This window comes from Ambystoma mexicanum, chromosome 3p (genome assembly GCF_040938575.1).
Source record: "Ambystoma mexicanum isolate Mex_15411 chromosome 3p, UKY_AmexF1_1, whole genome shotgun sequence".
NCBI lineage: Eukaryota > Metazoa > Chordata > Amphibia > Caudata > Ambystomatidae > Ambystoma > Ambystoma mexicanum.
In genome coordinates this window covers 670,156,586-670,176,357 of record NC_090925.1, presented here as the reverse complement: position 1 = coordinate 670,176,357, position 19,772 = coordinate 670,156,586, and the positions used below count along the sequence as shown (strand labels likewise).

At 45.4% G+C, this 19,772-nt stretch overlaps 1 protein-coding gene across 2 annotated transcripts in view; it reads right to left on the bottom strand.

The window, feature by feature from the left end:
* Window positions 1-19,772, bottom strand: part of HRH2 (histamine receptor H2) — a 977,625-nt gene that overhangs the window by 489,873 nt on the left and 467,980 nt on the right. For both annotated transcript variants that reach the window (XM_069651442.1, XM_069651443.1), the window contains exon 2: window positions 844-2,662. In XM_069651442.1, coding sequence (XP_069507543.1) covers window positions 844-1,979 — 1,136 coding nt within the window. In that variant the 5' untranslated portion in view covers window positions 1,980-2,662. The remainder of the gene's footprint in view (window positions 1-843; window positions 2,663-19,772) is intronic.

The window sequence follows — 19,772 nt, the reverse complement described above, 5'->3', positions numbered from 1 at the left end:
TGTAATGCCTTATTATTGGGGCAATAGAAAAGCAGAGAAGCACAGAGCAGAATGTCAGCTGTGACTGGAGCACTTAATCGAAGCTGTGACTAGCATTCATTGATGAAGAACTGGTATATTTATTCTTGGCACTGCTGGAGTAGGATGGTGGAGAGGTAGACTCTGCCTTCCTTGTAAGATACATTTTAAACCACAAAAGATCTTTACACGCATTATAGTAAAACGATTGCAATATTTTTTGCAACATCTTTCAAAGTGAATACTGTGTTTTGTTTTTGCATCGACCAAACTCATATACATTGATTACATGATGATAATGAGTTATTTATAACGTGTTTAGTACCCGGACTGGGGATCGAACCTGAGTTGCAGCGTGTCGTCTTGCCTGCAAGGCCAACACATTGCCCCTGAGCCATAGCTCCGAGACATATCTTAATAATTGGAAGATCTCTTCAATCATAATAAGCAAGATACCATGTATTATATTGGGTGATGTTTTGTCCATGTAATTTAAGGAATGAAATACCCTCTAGTCTATCTAAAAAGCAAATTGCAAGTAATCTCACTCTTCCATGATATTAGACATGAACACAACCTTCGGCACCATACCTGTATTTGGTCACTGAACTTCTTAGTGACTTGCACTTTTCTTATATCAAAGGGTACAGGGTAATGTATCCCATGCTTTATTAAATATGAATATTATATACCAACATTCATGATATCTTCTGCCATAACTACATTATACATTTACAAAAACATTCGTATTTTACATGTGTAAATCATGCCAATTGAGAAGGATTGTCCAAACTGCTAATTGGCCATAAGCAAGGTATACGTTACCTCTCCACCGAAGACCCATTCAGGGAGCTCTCCTTCCCATTCCTCATCTCCATTGTAAGTGGTGTGCCTACCATCCTGTCTTCCACCTCCTGATGTGTTGCGTGCCCACACCGATGAGGAATGGGCGTCAGGGGTGGGTCTCTGCTGGCAGGTCCCACCCGCTGGCAGTTCATCAAACGCTGGTAGGCTGTCCTGAAGTCCCGGTTCAAGGCTGCATACAGAATTGGATTCAAGGCCGAGTTGGCATAGCCCAGCCATAAGACAATGAAGAAGGCAGTTTCGTTGACTGCAGTGTCATTCACCCCTTGGTAGGTGAACACCGTGAAATAAGGGAACCAGCATATGATGAAGGCTCCCATGACCGCTGCAAGCGTCACTGTGGCTTTATGTTCTCTTACTGTGGGCAGTGCAGGACTTAGAGGATTGCAACAGTTTGCATGGTTTATCCTTTTTGCTTGTTCCCGGGCAATTTTGAATATTTTATAGTACATCAGACACATAATGACCAAAGGTAGGTAAAATGTTACAAGGCCATCCACCAACACATATTCCCTGTTCAGCTCAAACTGGCATGTGCTCCTATCATCTGTGTCCCGAAGGTTCTGAACAAGCATGTCCTTTGTGTTCCAGCCCATGTGAATAGGAAGAAATGACACCATGAGTGACACCACCCATATCACAACCATTGCCACAGCAACCCGGCAAGGGGTAACCAACATGGAGTAACGAAGTGGGGCCGTGACACCATAGTAGCGGTCCAAGCTAATCATAAAGAGATTAAGGATGGAGGCTGTGCACAGCATGACGTCCAAGCTGGTGTAGATGTTGCAAAAGGTGGCCCCGAATGGCCATTCACCATACAGCAGGTCCACAGCTGAAAAGGGTAGGACGAGGATGCCAAGGAGGAGGTCAGTGATGGCCAATGACACAATGAAGCAGTTTGTAAGGCTGCGCAGTTTGCGATCGAAGCGTACAGCAAGGCAAACCACCACGTTTCCACAAATGGTGATGATAATGATGAGGACAAGAAGCATTCCAACCAAAACATTGTAGAGTACAGGCCTCCAGCAGGGAATGTCTGTGTGGTTGTGGCTGTCCGCCATGCTTTCACACTCAAGATCCTCTGTTCCACTCATTCACGCATTTACTGCTGAAGCTATCATACAGGACAAAAAATATTGCTTTCTAAAGCTGTATGCACAATCGGATTTCTAAGCCCCGATTACTTCTCCAATCGAGGTATTGGAGGTGATGAGTTTTATTCTCTTCACTGAACCTATTTCCCTTTTAAAAAAGCAAAGTGTTCTGAATCTTGGGAGCCTTGACTGGCAAATGGAATTTTGCAGTGATTGTTGGGTACCATGAAGACGGTGTCTTCCTTTGCCTTTCAGCTTTTGCTTAGGGATCTTTCCGTAATCCATATACCTGGGATGCATGGATGGGAGGGTGTTTGTATCCCAAGTTTCCCCTTTGTCGAAATTATCTTTTACAACAGCTCACCTTTCTTTTTCTTCCTATGATTGGTTCCTACTGCTCTGTCTATTGATGCAGGGTTTGTCTGGTGTCCGTTCATCTGTAGCTAGACGCATCTATGTGTGAGAGGTGGAGAAGGCAGCCAGCATTCTTCTTCATGATTCTATCATGTCATCATATGCCCTAAGCCCATGTGACACGGAACCAGGGAATCTTAAGAGTACCCCAGATGGCCAAAGCTAGTCAATTTAGGTACGGTACGAAGAGAGCTGGATTGACAAACTGGAGGCGCATTAGTAGCTGGAAGAAGTCTTCTTGTCTGACGTTGTCACTGGACATTCATTATCTGGAACAAGGAAAAAAAAACAAATGTTATACACTGATAGTACAATAATCCAAAGACTTTTTAAAAACTAGCTCTGGGCGCATCTAGACACCAAACAATAAAATCCAGTTTGTTTAATAGAGTAAAATACAAAATATGTAAATTATTTCAGCTGAAACTCATTAAATTTAAATAAATAATGTTCTGATTAATTTAGAATGTCTTTACATCCTGATGTTTAGGTAGGTCGTTTGACGATCCCAGTGTTAAAGCAAGTTTTAATTTAAAAAAGACATCTAAGCATTATCAATACGGTTATATCCACATGTGCTTCACATCACCATCATTATTCATGTGTGCAAGCCAGTGAATGCAACAAACAAGACAGACATTGTGTCATGCCATCCATCAAAACATTACTTTTCAATTGAACGCTACCATAGCACAGCAGAAGTGGGCAGGCTGTTCCCAGTGCTGAAACCCTGATCAGGAGCCTTTACAGTCTTGCTGCGTGTGTTCTTAACATTAGAACCGTTAGAATCGTTGGAAGTGTCAAAATGCCCGCACGTCTGAAGTGCACAGCAACCCTTTCTGGTGCAAGGGGTCTTCCTGCGCTCCCACTGCCCTGGGCAGCATGCATGCCAGAATGAGTTTGTTGCGTGTATCCCTCGCACTGCACTATTTTACATCTGGCAGGATATATAGACCATGCAGTGCAGTACTTAGTCTAGTCAATTTTCTCAGTCGTCTATGGTGTACATGACAACAGTTGGCAATGTGTCACTAGTCAACCAATCAGCAAAAATTCAAAGATGCATAATAATTGAACAAAGGAAACGGTTTCGACAATTCTTAGACTTCTTCATCGCAGACCGCACCAGTAAAGTGTGTACAAAGCCCAAACAAAAATGGGACAGGGGTAATTTGATTCCTGGGACACCGGTTTGAGAGACAGGACAGGGAACCATGCATGCAAGTCCAGTGTGGAACCACCACCTCCAGATCTTAGCTACAGCCCTGGAGATGAGGCGGGGTGAGGGAATGCTGAAAAGACACCCTTGGGCACAGAATTGACAGTGGATCCACTATCCAGACCCAAGGACCCCTGTATCGGAAGAAAAATGCAGGTAGAAAACATTCCTCCTTTGCCACAAAACGGTCAATTCAGGCAATTTCCAAACACAGGTAAAGCTCCTGAAAAATATCTAGGCAAAGAGCAAACTCTCTTGACAGAGGAAAAAAAACTCCTGAGTCCTCTTTGTTGCCCGACTCCGACATGAGAGCGAGAGGGGTTTGAGCTCCACGTAGATTCCAATCTGGCAGGTTTGGTCTGCATTCGATACCTAGGGTTCCCTGCTCTGCTCGATAATATAAACCACTGCAGACCAGCTGTCTGCTTGAAACATGAGTTCGTAATGCCTAACAAGATCTATTGCTTTCAGGTCTGTACAACCTTGAAGACATCAAGGCTTGGTTAGGGGGCCAATTTCCCTCGACTGAAAAGGAATCCAGAACATGACACCACCTCAAATTGCTAGCCTTGGTATAAATGATGGAGAGGGAGGTAGAGAGAACATGGCACTCTTTCACAGATTCCCTGGACCCAAGCACCACTGGACCGCCTGCCTGCGGGAGGCAGTAATCAGAGAAAGGAAATCATAATGGGTGCATATTGTGGGATGTTTTTACCCATGCATCCAAGCCCTACCTAAAAAACTGTACAGTACTGGCATTGAAAACATCATGATGGCCAGAGCTTCCCAGAAAATGCACAGGGAAATGCATGAAGAATAGGCTGCCACTCATTTTTGCCGATGTTATGGGCACAGAAGGGCACTGCCTAAAACCACCATTGGACTATCCACACAGTAGTCTGAAACCATTGGGAATGGCAATGCTGATTGCCAAAAGCAACATAGAATTGTGGGGAACTCATTTTCTTAAATCCCAAAAATGGGTGCAGTACCAGTACTCACCACTATCAGAAAGCCGGCGTTTTAAAACAGCACCAGATTTTTTTTATATGTGTAAAACTGAATAAATGAATGAAATAAATGAAGGCAGGCCAAAGAAAGACTTACTGAGAGGTGGATACAATCTAAAGTTATATTCTGAAGTGACTTGAAGGTTTATAACAAGACTGGCTGAGCTGTGGATTTCAGCAGTTTAAGTAAATTTGGACTGAAAGACACTAAAAATCTAAATGTTTAAAATAAATGAGTGACCTACTTTTGAGTGTAACATAGGTTGCAACTGTTTAAATGTCATAGTGTTAAACTTAGAATCAGCATCCTAGCTGCATATGTAAAAAATTGTCTTGACTTAAACTGGGGAACAAAAGTGACATTAGCTGGGGCCTGGCTTAAGGAACTAAATTCTGCCCACCAGCTACCCCCGACAGGAGATGAGACTTGCACAACAGCTGTGTTCCCAGGTCTAGCTGTCCTTTTGCTGCTCCCACCAAAAGGGATATGACACTTCTCTGATTGAATTACCTGGGCTCTGCAGGAAATTGAACAAAGCCCTGTCCTGACTCAGGCAAATGTTTTATTACGTGGGCCGTAAAAAGTGGCTTCCTCCTGGAATTAAAGGGGAGGAGCACTGCCTGTGAGAGCAAGCTGGCTTGGCAGAACTGGAAAAAACAGAAATTCAACCTTGTGCTGGGGGGAAACCACACCCCTGTAGCCAGAATATGGTTTTAGAAAAAGATGAATAACTCATAGTATGGACTTGTCATAATTATTTAAATGATACCATAATTCTTGTGATTTTTCTGCCCACATTTTAAGAGGTTTTTAGAACCGGTGGCATGATCTGGGGGCAAACTAGCAGTTAAGAGGGTATTACTTAAAATGTATGCATGTGAAAAGTCTGATACTTCATCAATTAATGCCTGCATGCCTTGCGCACATGTGTGTAAATTTGGGTTAATGTCCGATATTGCGAAACCAGTTAAAAAGTGCAAATGTCGCCATTTCTGAATGCAAGCTCCCAGGAAGAGCAGATTTGGACAGGGTATACCTCCTGTGATATGTGATGGGTGCATGTAATTTTAAACAAATGTGTACCTGTGCAAATATGTCTTTTGGGTCAAAATATAGATTGTGTGTAATTTGACAGGGGTGGGTTCTCTGTATCATAAACAGACCTCATCATGATGACACTTCATTTCATTCCCCCAATCAAGGGGAAGCGGATGAAGTGGCCAATGACAAGTGGAGAGGGGCAGAGCCTAGTGATGCTGCACACACACCCATTTTCAAAACACATAAAAGCAGACAGTCAGGACAGATAGGGACATTCAAATCCATTTGCTGCGGGACGCTCTGCCGGGAAAATCCATACTTTACCTCCATCAATCTCTAGAGAAAGCTGTGCAGAAAGATCCAGACTTCAAATCCATCCATCTCCAGAATCCAGAGAGTGAGAGAGCTGACCCAGATCACTGTGAAGTGCAGAGACCAGACCAGAGTCCAGTCTAAAACCTGACCAGATCCGTGGCGAGGCCCATTTATTTCCAAAATATATTGTGAGTACCCAGCAGAACTGTGCAGAACCAATCTTCTAGTTAAAATAATATAATTCAATCTATTTTAATCTAAGTAGAACTGCCTCCTAACTGTCACCTGTCATTTGCAAAGCTGTCACCTGTCATTTCTAGTTGCTAGCTGTCACTTGTCTTTTTGAACTTTAAAATTTCAAATCCTAAAAACTACCTTTATTTAATCGTTCATAACTCCGTGACCGTTTGTGCTAGAGACTTGCAGTAACTTTCCTCTGAAAGCTTAGAATCTCTGCTTTCCTAAGAACCTAGAACCGCTTACCTACCCCCTATAGTTTTGCCGCAATCGCGAAAAACGCACTCGCGAATTTGCCGCGATTTGCAAATTTCTCAACGTGTGAAAACATCAGTTTTCTTGCTTTCAGTTGCCAAAAATTTGTTTAACCTGCTAGTTACTCCTAGATCCTTGCTAAAGTGAGCCTGGACTAATATTAACTTGATATCACTCACCCTGAACCTCTAGAGGGAATTAAAAGCATTTTAGCATATTTTTCACTTCATTGCCAGCACATATAAAAGGATTTTGGGCCTGTGTTTCCAACTTCTGTAGTCTAAGCTTGCTGGGGTGAACTGAATTACAGTTGATTGCATTTCTGAGGACTGTGTGCTTTCCTTCCATTTCCTTGCATTGCATAAAGGGGGGAGGGGATTGCCAGAGAAAAGTGATTACATTGTTTTTGTTGAACGCATATCGAGTATTTTCTGTACTGCATTTTCATTCCACCTTGCATCCATTTGAAACCATAAAGTATTGTTGCTATCTTATCCATCCTATAACTACTCATCATTGATTATAAAGAAGTGTGCTAGTGCCAGACTATCCATTATTGATTACTGCTCAGATTCAGTGTGATATTCAATTATTAAATTATTATAAAGTGCGATATATATATCTATTGTTTAAATTATCAAATAAACCTTTTAACTTGCAAAACAGAACTACTTCTTGGCTCAGTGGGGTCAGGGTTATTCAAAGAGAGGAGTGTTATATAGGGGTAGTCATCCCGAACGCATGAACTGGACATAAAGATATATCAATAAGGGTTTCCATTCAGTATCCCAGACTAGGCATTGACTTAGCTGTAGTGTTGAATTGAATTCTCTTACAAATTGGGGGCTCGTCCAGGATGTTTGGAGTAGATCTATCACTGGTGCAGATTGATACAGCGGGCCAGCTGACCAGATACACATATCCGGTCGGATCACACGCTGTGTTACGCTGTAAAGCACTCCTCAAAGGAACGCTCTAAGGAAAAGGTCTGTTTTGCAAGAATAAAATACTAATTTCTGTAAGTCAGGACAGAGACCAATCTCTAGAATGACGACCTTAGTAGACATGAAAATAGGCAGAGAGCACTTCTTACATAAGTTATTTGTGAGAGGTGAGTGGACTCACCAGGACCGCATGGTCTGGTTGCAGGCCATCACGCAACAGGTCACTGAAACAGGGTCAGATATATGGGGAGATCAGGGTCCCCTACATGTGGCCCTGAGTGAACTATACATGGCTCCTAAAGATAAGGATGAACAAGACAAGATGGTTAGGATAGCCGCATACCTGTACCTATATATGGGAGACATGCAGGATAAATGTACTGAATGCCAAGATCTGGCGAATAAGCGACAGATGGCGTTAGAGAAGGTCCAGTCTGACCTGGTCTCTTCTGAGCAGCGGCTGCAGGGGAGCCAGGAGTCAGAAAATGAGAGTAGACAGCACATCATTAAAATAAAGAGGGATATGGACATCCTGCAACAGGAAAAGGCTGACCAGGATACCAGATTTCTGGCCTTGCAGAAGGAGTACCAAGAAGGTTTGGACTCCCTACTGCAGAGCCAGAAAAAGCTGGAGCAACAATTAGACTTTAACAGGGCATGCACGGAGCAGGTAGCCACCCTGCAAAGTCATCTAGATAGAGTGAAGGCAGAGAGCAACAAGCTGATTTTGAAAGACCTGGATACCCAGGCAGAGTTTGATGAAGAACGCCGGAAAGCTGGTGCCTTTCAAAGGCAGAGGGACGACCTGGCGGCACAAATGCAGGCTCTTAGCCAGGAAAGAGACGCCTTAGGCCAGGAAGTCTGCCATTTAAAAAGAAAAACAGAAGAAAATCACCTGGCCCACCAGGGACTGGGTGACCTCCAAAAAGAACACCAGGACTTGCTAGAGCACACCAGGAGGGTGGAGGAGGCTCTGGCAAGACAGGAGCAGGCCAATAGGGACACAGCTCAGGAGGTAACCCTCCTGCAGCAAAGACTGGCCCAGTGCTCCAGGACCAATCAGGAAACGCACAGAGAGAGTGAGGCTCACTGCCAGCACAATGATAGGCTCCAACAACAGGTAGCGATGCAGGAGAGACTGATAGAGTCTTGTAAGGCCTTAACTGAGGAACTGAAGGCGCAGGCTCTTGCATTGCAACAGGGAGCAGGGGCGGATAGAGATGAGGTTCGCTGGGAAAGAGAAACTCCTGAGCATAACCTCAGGAGCCCTAGTACCAGAGGCCTTTATCTCTCTCAGTCCCTGGACTCTGCCACCCCCATGTCCCCTGGCGCACATGAGCACAGGGCCACAGGGATGGCAGATTACTATCCAGCCAGAAGCATGGGGCTCATAGGCCAGTACCACCCAGGAATGGAGGGGCGGGCATCCGGGTATGGGCACCCAAGCACAGTGCAATTTAATGGGGAACCCCAGGAGAGTAGGCCCATTAAGGGCATCCTGAAAACCTCTGCCCAGTTAGGTCAATGGGGGGGGTACCCATCAAATCCTGGCAGCAAGGAGGGATCGGAAGACTCCTCTGAGCGGTACAGGACACAGGAGACCAGGTCCCCACATTCTGCCAGCCATTCCCAGGCTCGCAGAATCCGGGAAAACCTGGAAGAACAGACCGGAACCTCTGGGAGCAGTGCCTCTGTGTCAGAAGATGAATGGACCAGGGTTACCGGACCAAAAGGGCCAATAAGACAAAAAGGGCCTTGCTTAAGGACCCCTTAAAGCAGATTAAGGCAATCAGGAGCGTCATCACGCCGTATCATAAGAATGCCAAGTATTCTGTTTGGGAGCACTTAGAGTTGTTTGAGCAAATGATGGAGACTTTCCATTTGAAGGACAGCCAAAGCTGTATCCAATATGTAAAGTGGACATTCTCCCCAGAGTACTCCAGTTTCTTTGCAGGGCTGAAGGACCAAAATCATTCCAGGTGGTCCACCTATACGGCGGCCATATTAAAACATTTTTCTGTTCACAGAAATCCCCAAGAGGCTCGCAAGGCAGCCTACAATTTGCAGTGTGGGGAGGATCAGGCCCCACAAGAGTTTGTGCAAGAACTGAAACGTGCCTTTGCGCAGACCACCAGAAGGGTGCGCACAGACAGCAGAGAATTTGTTAATACGTTTTTCCATGCCTTGCCCAAATACATAATGACCCAGCTCGTGAGAGATTTTCATGAGAACAGATCTTTAGAATGGGTCATTGAACAAGCCACCCGCATCTACGAGGTGCAGAAACCGGTGGAAAACAAAAACCAGCCCAAAAACCCCAAAACTAACAGCACCCCTGCTGCTGCCAAGGTGGCAGAGGTAAAGGTTGCCCCCGTTTTGGATTTGGAGATGGGGGGCCTAAAAACCTACCTGCACCTAATAATGCTAGGCCCAGAAGGTCCTCGGGCCAGTCACAAACAGGGAGTCAAGGAGGTAGTCCCACAAATGGGGTCCCTCGCTCTCCTGACTATGTAAGTCCCCGTTACAAGGGAAATCGACCCATCCTGGGTTATGTGTGGACTCCTCCAGCCCAAGGAGGGGGATCCAGCCAAGCACCTAACCCAGGGAACTTCCCTCCTAACTTCCCACCGGAGGGCAGAAACTCACCAAATCCTGGCCAGAACTTTTTCCCCAGGTATCCACCCAATTTCCAGCCCCAAAATCCTCCACCCTTCTTTCCCCAATTCCCTGAGCCCAGACAACCTAATCCGGGAGAGGGGAGGCCAAGGGTGGAGGGGTATCCAAATCTTCCCAACCAGGGGTACTACCAAAGAAGGGATAGCTACCCTTCCCGGGATCAGCCCAGGGGAGAAAACAGGGCCCCGTATCAGCCTGAGCGGGTTTCCCAGTTAGAGCGCCAGGTTCAAAACATGGCGCGGGATCTGGGTCACATACTGAGGGCTCAGCAGAACCATCAGATCGGCATGCCGGCGCAGAACGCACCCAACTCTGGACCTGGTGCCCCAGAACAATGACGGGGGCAGCACCCCGATAACTCACCGGTTCCCAGGGAGGAGGCACAAAGGGAAGGGGGGTGTAAAGCCTTGGAAGAAGCTTCCTTCCTCACTTGTAAACAGCCCCTGGAAACCCAGGTACCGAAAACAAAATCTCTTGCCCCTGAAAGTCTGCCTCCTAAGGAGCAGAGGGGGGGTAGGAGAAACAAAAGACCCAAACAGACTCAGTTTGAGGAGGAGGTACAGATCTTCCAATTTGAGGGAGAGGGATCCTCAGAAGATCCTGGGAAAAGGATCTTCTCCTTCAGAGAGGGGGGAACTCTTCTCAAAGAAAAATGGGTCCTTAGGGATGCAAATCCAGACTGGGGAGATGTGGAGACTGAGCTACCGCCGCCCACCATCTCATCCCGGAACCAACAGCAAGAAAATCCCCTGGTTCAAACCCATCCTGGTGACTGCCTCCAAAAAGGGGGGGGGCGGCCCAGAACCGGAGCCAGGGGAACCCACAATGGCTCTGATCTCCAGTTGCCAATTTTTTCTTTCAGATTCCCAAGGGTCTTCACAGAATTCTGCCCAAATCTCTTCGCTAGCGATGTCCAAAACCAGAAAGTTAGCCCACCAGTTGTCCAAAAATGTGCATTATCTGTGCCCCCTTGAGGAGAAGGAGGGAAGATACTATGCCCCGGTACAAGTACAGGGGCAGGGTACAATTTTGGCGCTGGTGGACACGGGATCTCAAGCTACCCTTCTGTCCAGAAGGGCCTTTGATGAACTGAATGCAGGAAGGGGAGAGAATTACCAAATTCCTCTCACCTCTCTTCCTGGACAACTGCAGAACTTTGAAGGGAAGGAAATTCCCGTTGAGGGGACTGCAGACTTGGACATTAAGATCGGGCGACACAAGGTGAAACACCCGGTCATAGTAGTGACTGCAGAGCGCACCCCTTGTTTACTGGGGAATGACCTCCTGAGAAGGTTGTCACCCCTAATAGATTGTGTAAACAAGGTCCTCTGGACCCAGACTAGCCGACCAATAAAATTAAAACAGAGTGTCAACCATGTTAGTTTAAACGGCACCTGCCACATGGTTGAACAAAAATCTGACCAAGTAGAATTTCACTTCCAGAATAGCCAAATTCCAGACGTGACAGTAATAGCAGTAGGACAAAAGTCTGGTGATGGAGGGTCTTCTCTATTTCTGAAAATCAACCTTCCTTCCAGTTCAAGGTGGTATTCCACACTGGAAGGAAACACCCTGAAATTCTTTACCAATCCACAATCAGAACTCCCACTCCTATAGTCCAGAAAGATGTGAAATCAGCTCAGAGCCTGGCTGATATTCAGCAAATTGGAGAGCAGTTGTTCATCCCTGTCCAGTTAAATGATGGGAAGGACTCTGTTCTCACTCGAGTGTGTGTGAACAACGGTAAGAGCTTCATCAGCGAAGCCATGTTCCGCCAACTCCCAAAAGATCCAGCCATTCCCACATTCAAACTGATAGACAAATGGGAAATGGACCTGAAAGCGCCTAATTCCAAACATCTCCTGCCAAGCAGGTGTATGCTCAAAATCTCCATTGGCAACAAGAGCATAGTCCACAATTGTTGGGTCGTGCGAGACGTCACTGCCGCTTTTTACTTAGGCAGTGACATTCTCAATCGCTTTGCCATTAGTTTGGACCTAATAAACTTCAAAGCTTGGTCCCGATTAGCGGATAATCCCATGGGCTTTGATGATCCAGAAAAAGCATTTAGGTCAGCTCAATTGCTACCTTATGCAGTTGAAATTCAGATCAAAGAGGAAGTCACCATCCCAGAAAGGACCCGACAATTCTCCCTGGAAGTGAAAGTTAAAAGAGGACAATATTTGCAAAACCCTGATGCTTACATACATCTAAATGCTTCTCTCCAACAGCAAGGGTTAGGGGTAAACCCAACACCATTAGTCAACACAGAACATGACACCATTCTAATAGAGGTGGATAACAGCGACTTAAAGAGTATTACTCTAGCCGCCGGCACCATTATTGGAATGGCGGTTGATGACCGACATTTTTCCATAGATTTAGGTAATGAACTGTTAGGGCCAATCCCCAAGGACTGCTTTGACAGTGACAGTGATGACAATACAACACCAGACAGGATTTTTACCCGGCATGGGGGGAACTTCCTGGTGTACACTTCTTGCCCTTATGGTAAGGAAGATGTGACTTGTGACTTCAGGAGGGATGAGGTGATTTTCCAGGTCCATGAGGGCTGCCTTTCCCACCTGAAGCCTCCGGTCCAAATCAGCACTCTGACCAGGGACTTCTCCACCCAGCTGGAGGAGGCCGCAGAGATAGCCAAACCAGAAGTCTTTCCAGGCTTCAGGCAGATGGTGGAAGAGAGAGTCAACCTAGCTGATGCCTGTGTGACTCTGGAACAAAAGCAAAAGTTGAAACAAATTTTCTTGGATTTCCAAGATCTCTTTGCGGTAGACTCATATGACTGTGGTCGCACCGACATCCACACAACAACAATCCCCACGGACCCTGGAATGACTTCAGTGTTTGTGAAGCAATATCGTTTGCCTCTCGCATCAATGGAGTCCCTTACTGAAATAATTAAGAACCTTGAGTCCCGGGGAATAATCCGTCCAGTCCACAGCACCTTCAATAATCCGGTGCTGGGAATATTGAAGCCAAACGGCCAGTGGAGACTCTGCGCCGACCTCAGGGAGCTCAACAAACGGGTCCATACTTCCCGATGGCCTCTGCCCTACATTGACCAAGGGCTGGCCCAGATCCAGGGGTCACAGGTATTCACTGCAATAGACCTGACCAATGGATACTGGACTGTGCCTGTCAGTAGGGAGGACCAATACAAGCTGGCTTTTACCTTTGGGGGCCAGCAATACACATGGACCCGGACTCCCTTCGGATACCTCAACTCCGGCAATGAATTCAACATTTTCCTACATAAGGCCATGCCCGACCTGGGTGCGAGGGGTATCCTGGCTTATGTAGATGATGTCCTCATCAAAAGTTCATCTGTGGAGGAACACATAGCGGAGATCCGTTATGTTCTGACGCAGTTGAGGGCCGGCGGAGCAAAACTTTCCTTTCAGAAAGCACAGTGGTGTAGAACCCGTGTTAATTTCTTGGGGCATGAGACTACTCCTCAGGGTCTCTGTCCCCAGGAAAAGAAAGTGGAAGCACTTCAGAAACTGAAAGACCCCACAACTCTGCGGGAACTAAGGAGCCTCCGTGGACTGACTAATTACAGCAGAAAGTTCATTGAGGGCTACGCAGAGATCACCAGACCCCTGATTCATCTCCTGAAGGGGGGGGTCAAGTGGGAATGGGGTCCAGAACAAGCCGAGGCAGTAAAACAACTCAAGAGAAGCCTCTCACAAGCGCCTTGCCTATCTTACCCTGTCAGAAACAAGGAGTTCTTCCTGGAGACGGGGTTCTCTAATACGTGCTTGACAGCAGTATTATACCAAAAGCATGACAAGGTCAATAAAGTAATCTCCTATGCGAGCAAAACTTTATCCTCTGTGGAGGAAAAATTCAACGATTGTGAGAAGGCACTCCTGGCAACGGTGTGGGCATTGAAGAATTACCGCCCGTTTATCCAGGGGGAACACATCATAGTGGAGACTCCACACCAGCCTCTGCAATATCTCCAAAGTGATAGAATCCGGGCCGGAAATGTGAGTAATTCCCGAATTACTTCCTGGATTCTGTCAATGCAAGGCTTTCCTGTGGAGGTCCGATATGGCCAAAACAAGAAGAGTCCCCTCGAGCAAGGTCTGGCTGACTTGCATGATTGTGCCAGAGAAAACTGTCTCGAGGACGAAAGTCTAAAAATAAAGGACAACATGGAGGCATACCTTAATTCCCCCCACAAAGTCTTTGAAGAAGACAAGTGTGAGGGAATGCCCACTGTGTATGTGGATGGATGCTCTTACCATGTTGACAACAACGGGGAGAAAGAACTGGTGGCCGGCGTAGGGAATGCATGGGTGAATGAGTCCCCAGAACCCTCCGCTGGATACAAAATTGGTCCCCGAAGTAGTCAGGTGGCAGAATTGATGGCTGTGCATCAAGCCATCCTCACTGCTGTCCAACATCAACTCCACGAACTGGTCATAATCACAGATTCGGATTATGTACGGAACGGGTTCGTGGAGCACCTGGTTAATTGGAAAACCAGAGGCATGTTATGTGCTAATAACAAACCCTTGAAACATGGGAAGTTGATCCAAAACATTGATGATCTGGTCACCTCGAATGAGATGACCATCTATTGGAAAAAGATCAAGGGTCATTCCAAAGTAGAGGGACCAGACAAAACTGGAAATGACTTAGCTGATCAGCTGGCCAAAACTGGGGCCATCCAAGGGGATCTAATCGAGATTGAGTCCCTGTTGGGGGAAATCCAGGTCACTGCTATCACTAGGTCCCAGACAAATGCTCACAACGACCTTTCAATTGCACAATGGAGTAAGGAGACCCCTGATGCTGATTTGATTACAGCTCAGAAGGGGGATCCAATAATTGGTAAATGTTACCAGCACCTTGAGGACCCTGAGAACTTTCCCCTGACGGATACCGATTACACTGGGAAAGAGGACCTAAGAGTGTTGATGAAATGTCCAAAAATGTTCCAGATCCAAGACGGTTTGCTGGTAAGGAAATCCAAAGCTGGCCACGATCAGTGGGTGGTTCCTACCTCGTTCCGAAGCCTGATGTTAAGTCACGCCCATGATGCAGCCACCGCCGGTCATAGGGAGTTTCACACAACATTGGAAATCTTAAGAGAGGTTGCATACTGGCCACACATGGGGCAGGACCTCGACCAATACATGAAGGGGTGTCTTGTGCGTGCACAATTTCAGCCAACATCCCTCACACACCGTGCGCCTCTCCAAAAGAGGGGGATGACACTGCCATGGTCAGATTTACAAATCGACTTTGTAGGCCCCGTGATTCGCTCTGCTAGGGGGAATGAGTACATGTTGACTGTGACATGCTTGTTTACCAAGTGGGTGGAATGTCTCCCAGCCCCAAATTGCAAGGCAGAAACTGCAGCTGCCCTGATGATTAACCACATCTTTTCCCGTTTCGGTCTACCTCAAAGGATTGAGTCAGACAGGGGTAGCCACTTCACTAGTGAAGTAATGACAAAGATGTGGGAGATACTGGGAGTCAAAAGGAAGCTACACATTGCTTACAGGCCAGCTTCTTCTGGGGCAGTAGAGAGATATAACCGAACCATTGTGAGCATATTAAAAAAGTTTGTGGCAGATTCTGGGCCAAGTTGGGATATCCGATTACCTCTGGTCCTAATGGCTATCAGATCTACCCCTTCATCTGCAACCAAAATGTCACCATTTGAGTTGATGACTGGGCGCAAGATGGTGCTTCCTCAGCATTTGCTCTACAGGACCCAAGAGCAGACACTAATAAATGCCTCCACAACTCATGAGTATGTGGAGAATTTAAGGAAACACCTTCAACATGCTTTTGCTTATGCTCAGCGGAATCTAGAAAGATCAGCTGATAGCATGAAGACCCACTACGACCTGAAGACTTCCAGGAAGGAATATCAGGTGGGGGACCGGGTCTATCTATACAATTTCCAAAGGAACCAGGCCAAACAGCGAAAATTTTTGCCTGCATGGAAGGGACCCTTTGAGATTATAGACGAAATATCCCCTGTGGCCTACAAGATCTGCATCCCCAAAGGCGGTTTGGCAGAGGGGGAAGACAAGTGGGTCCACATTAACCAGTTGAAGTGTTGCCATCCCAGGCACACTCTGCAACAACTGGAGGAATCCTCTGGAATCCTAGAGGGTACTGTCTCAGATTAATTCAGTTCTAACTTCAAATATCCTACATATAGCCTATCAAATTCTGAGTTTCTCAATGTGGGTGTTGTCGTTTTTGAATGCAAAAAGAAATCTGCATGTTCATACGTTTTGACTATAAATTTATATGCCACCCCACTATACTAATGGTGGGGGAGAAATGTCCATGAATAGGTATTGCCGCTCTTCCTTTGTCGTCCTAGGAGAAAGAAAACCTGGAGACGGGCCAAGGAGGACGATCTGGAGACCGGGAGCAGAGACGCAAGGGGCCCAGCATACCGCCCAATACTCCCATCAGGACCGGCGAGGAGAACCGATCGATCAGTACCGGATGGAGGAAAAGATGCTGAACTGTGCCATCTATTGGAAGAAGATGAGGAAACATCCCAGGTCTTGCGAGTCCCATCAGTGAAACAAAATGGCCATCGCAAGATCGGGGCTTGTGGGATGTTTTTACCCATGCATCCAAGCCCTACCTAAAAAACTGTACAGTACTGGCATTGAAAACATCATGATGGCCAGAGCTTCCCAGAAAATGCACAGGGAAATGCATGAAGAATAGGCTGCCACTCATTTTTGCCGATGTTATGGGCACAGAAGGGCACTGCCTAAAACCACCATTGGACTACCCACACAGTAGTCTGAAACCATTGGGAATGGCAATGCTGATTGCCAAAAGCAACATAGAATTGTGGGGAACTCATTTTCTTAAATCCCAAAAATGGGTGCAGTACCAGTACTCACCACTATCAGAAAGCCGGCGTTTTAAAACAGCACCAGATTTTTTTTATATGTGTAAAACTGAATAAATGAATGAAATAAATGAAGGCAGGCCAAAGAAAGACTTACTGAGAGGTGGATACAATCTAAAGTTATATTCTGAAGTGACTTGAAGGTTTATAACAAGACTGGCTGAGCTGTGGATTTCAGCAGTTTAAGTAAATTTGGACTGAAAGACACTAAAAATCTAAATGTTTAAAAGAAATGAGTGACCTACTTTTGAGTGTCACATAGGTTGCAATTGTTTAAATGTCATAGTTTTAAACTTAGAATCAGCATCCTAGCTGCATATGTAAAAAATTGTCTTGACTTAAACTGGGGAACAAAAGTGACATTAGCTGGGGCCTGGCTTAAGGAACTAAATTCTGCCCACCAGCTACCCCCGACAGGAGATGAGACTTGCACAACAGCTGTGTTCCCAGGTCTAGCTGTCCTTTTGCTGCTCCCACCAAAAGGGATATGACACTTCTCTGATTGAATTACCTGGGCTCTGCAGGAAATTGAACAAAGCCTTGTCCTGACTCAGGCAAATGTTTTATTACGGGGGCCGTAAAAAGTGGCTTCCTCCTGGAAGTAAAGGGGAGGAGCACTGCCTGTGAGAGCAAGCTGGCTTGGCAGAACTGGAAACACCAGAAATTCGACCTTGTGCTGGGGGGAAACCACACCCCTGTAGCCAGAATATGGTTTTAGAAAAAGATGAAAAACTCATAGTACGGACTTGTCATAATTATTTAAATGATACCATAATTCTTGTGATTTTTCTGCCCACATTTTAAGAGGTTTTTAGAACCGGTGGCTTGATCTGGGGGCAAACTAGCAGTTAAGAGGGTATTACTTAAAATGTATGCATGTGAAAAGTCTGATACTTCATCAATTAATGCCTGCATGCATTGCGCACATGTGTGTAAATTTGGGTTAATGTCCGATATTTCGAAACCAGTTAAATAGTGCAAATGTCGCCATTTCTGAATGCAAGCTCCCAGGAAGAGCATATTTGGACAGGGTATACCTCCTGTGATATGTGATGGGTGCATGTAATTTTAAACAAATGTGTACCTGTGCAAATATGTCTTTTGGGTCAAAATATAGATTGTGTGTAATTTGACAGGGGTGGGTTCTCTGTATCATAAACAGACCTCATCATGATGACACTTCATTTCATTCCCCCAATCAAGGGGAAGCGGATGAAGTGGCCAATGACAAGTGGAGAGGGGTAGAGCCTAGTGATGCTGCACACACACCCATTTTCAAAACACATAAAAGCAGACAGTCAGGACAGATAGGGACATTCAAATCCATTTGCTGCGGGACGCTCTGCCGGGAAAATCCATACTTTACCTCCATCAATCTCTAGAGAAAGCTGTGCAGAAAGATCCAGACTTCAAATCCATCAATCTCCAGAATCCAGAGAGAGAGAGAGCTGACCCAGATCACTGTGAAGTGCAGAGACCAGACCAGAGTCCAGTCTAAAACCTGACCAGATCCGTGGCGAGGCCCATTTATTTCCAAAATATATTGTGAGTACCCAGCAGAACTGTGCAGAACCAATCTTCTAGTTAAAATAATATAATTCAATCTATTTTAATCTAAGTAGAACTGCCTCCTAACTGTCTCCTGTCATTTGCAAAGCTGTCACCTGTCATTTCTAGATGCTAGCTGTCACTTGTCTTTTTGAACTTTAAAATTTCAAATCCTAAAAACTACCTCTCAGAAAATTTGTCTTTGATAAATTCGAGGGAAAATATTGGCGAGCGGTGTTATCTTTGCCGAACTGTGTTCCAGGCCCTTGGCTGCGCTATGAATTGGGCCTTATCTCAATGCATGCTATTTATACATGGCGTTGTTGTATGTTTTTACGTAAATGCATAGTGGCTTCTCAAAAAGTAACTATTTTGTCGATTATTTCTGGCTTTATGTTAACATCGGATAAATCCTTTGTGAAACTATGGATTGACCTCTGTTTAGAAGCTCTTGCGGTCGCAAGCATACCAATAACCTTGTTAATCTCTAACCCAACAAAGGCAAAAAATCTATTATACCAATTAGACTGGACTAAGACCTTAGAGAAATGCCACAAATACCATCAACCATGTAAATATCGATTTTGGCCCAAAACGGTAAGAAGCCCTGAATCTTATCTATTAAAATTTCCATCAGTTGTATTGAGATCAGGAATAATGAGAGCACGTTTCGATCTATGGCCCACTCACCAAGTTCAAGTGAGACGCAATTTGAGACCTCGATCACTTTTGTCATGCAGATTTTGTAATGATTCGTCTACGATTGAATCTCTTGAACACCTAGTCTGCAATTGTGTTCAATTATCTACTTTAAGATCAAAACATTTTTCAAAGGTGATGAGTATGCTAACAATCATTGCCTACGACATGCGCTGGTCTTTTCTACTATGTTCCAACAAATATTCTGTCCAGGTGGCCCTAGGTAATTTCTTGAGGGCTATAAATTGGGATATTCCTACCCAAGAGGTGGTTTCAAGCTCAAACAGCGACTGACTTGACGAGGAGTAACTGATTACTAAGACATCTACCAGATAATCTGTGTATTATGAATATTCTGATTGTGATGTAATAATTAGATTGACCGATATTTGCTAATTTACCAATATGTCTCTTGTGATGTTAAAGTAATAATAGTACTGGCGCAGTTTGAGTCGGCACATCCAATATGAATTTTAAATGTTTAAATGAAAATGTTTGTTGTTGTTGTT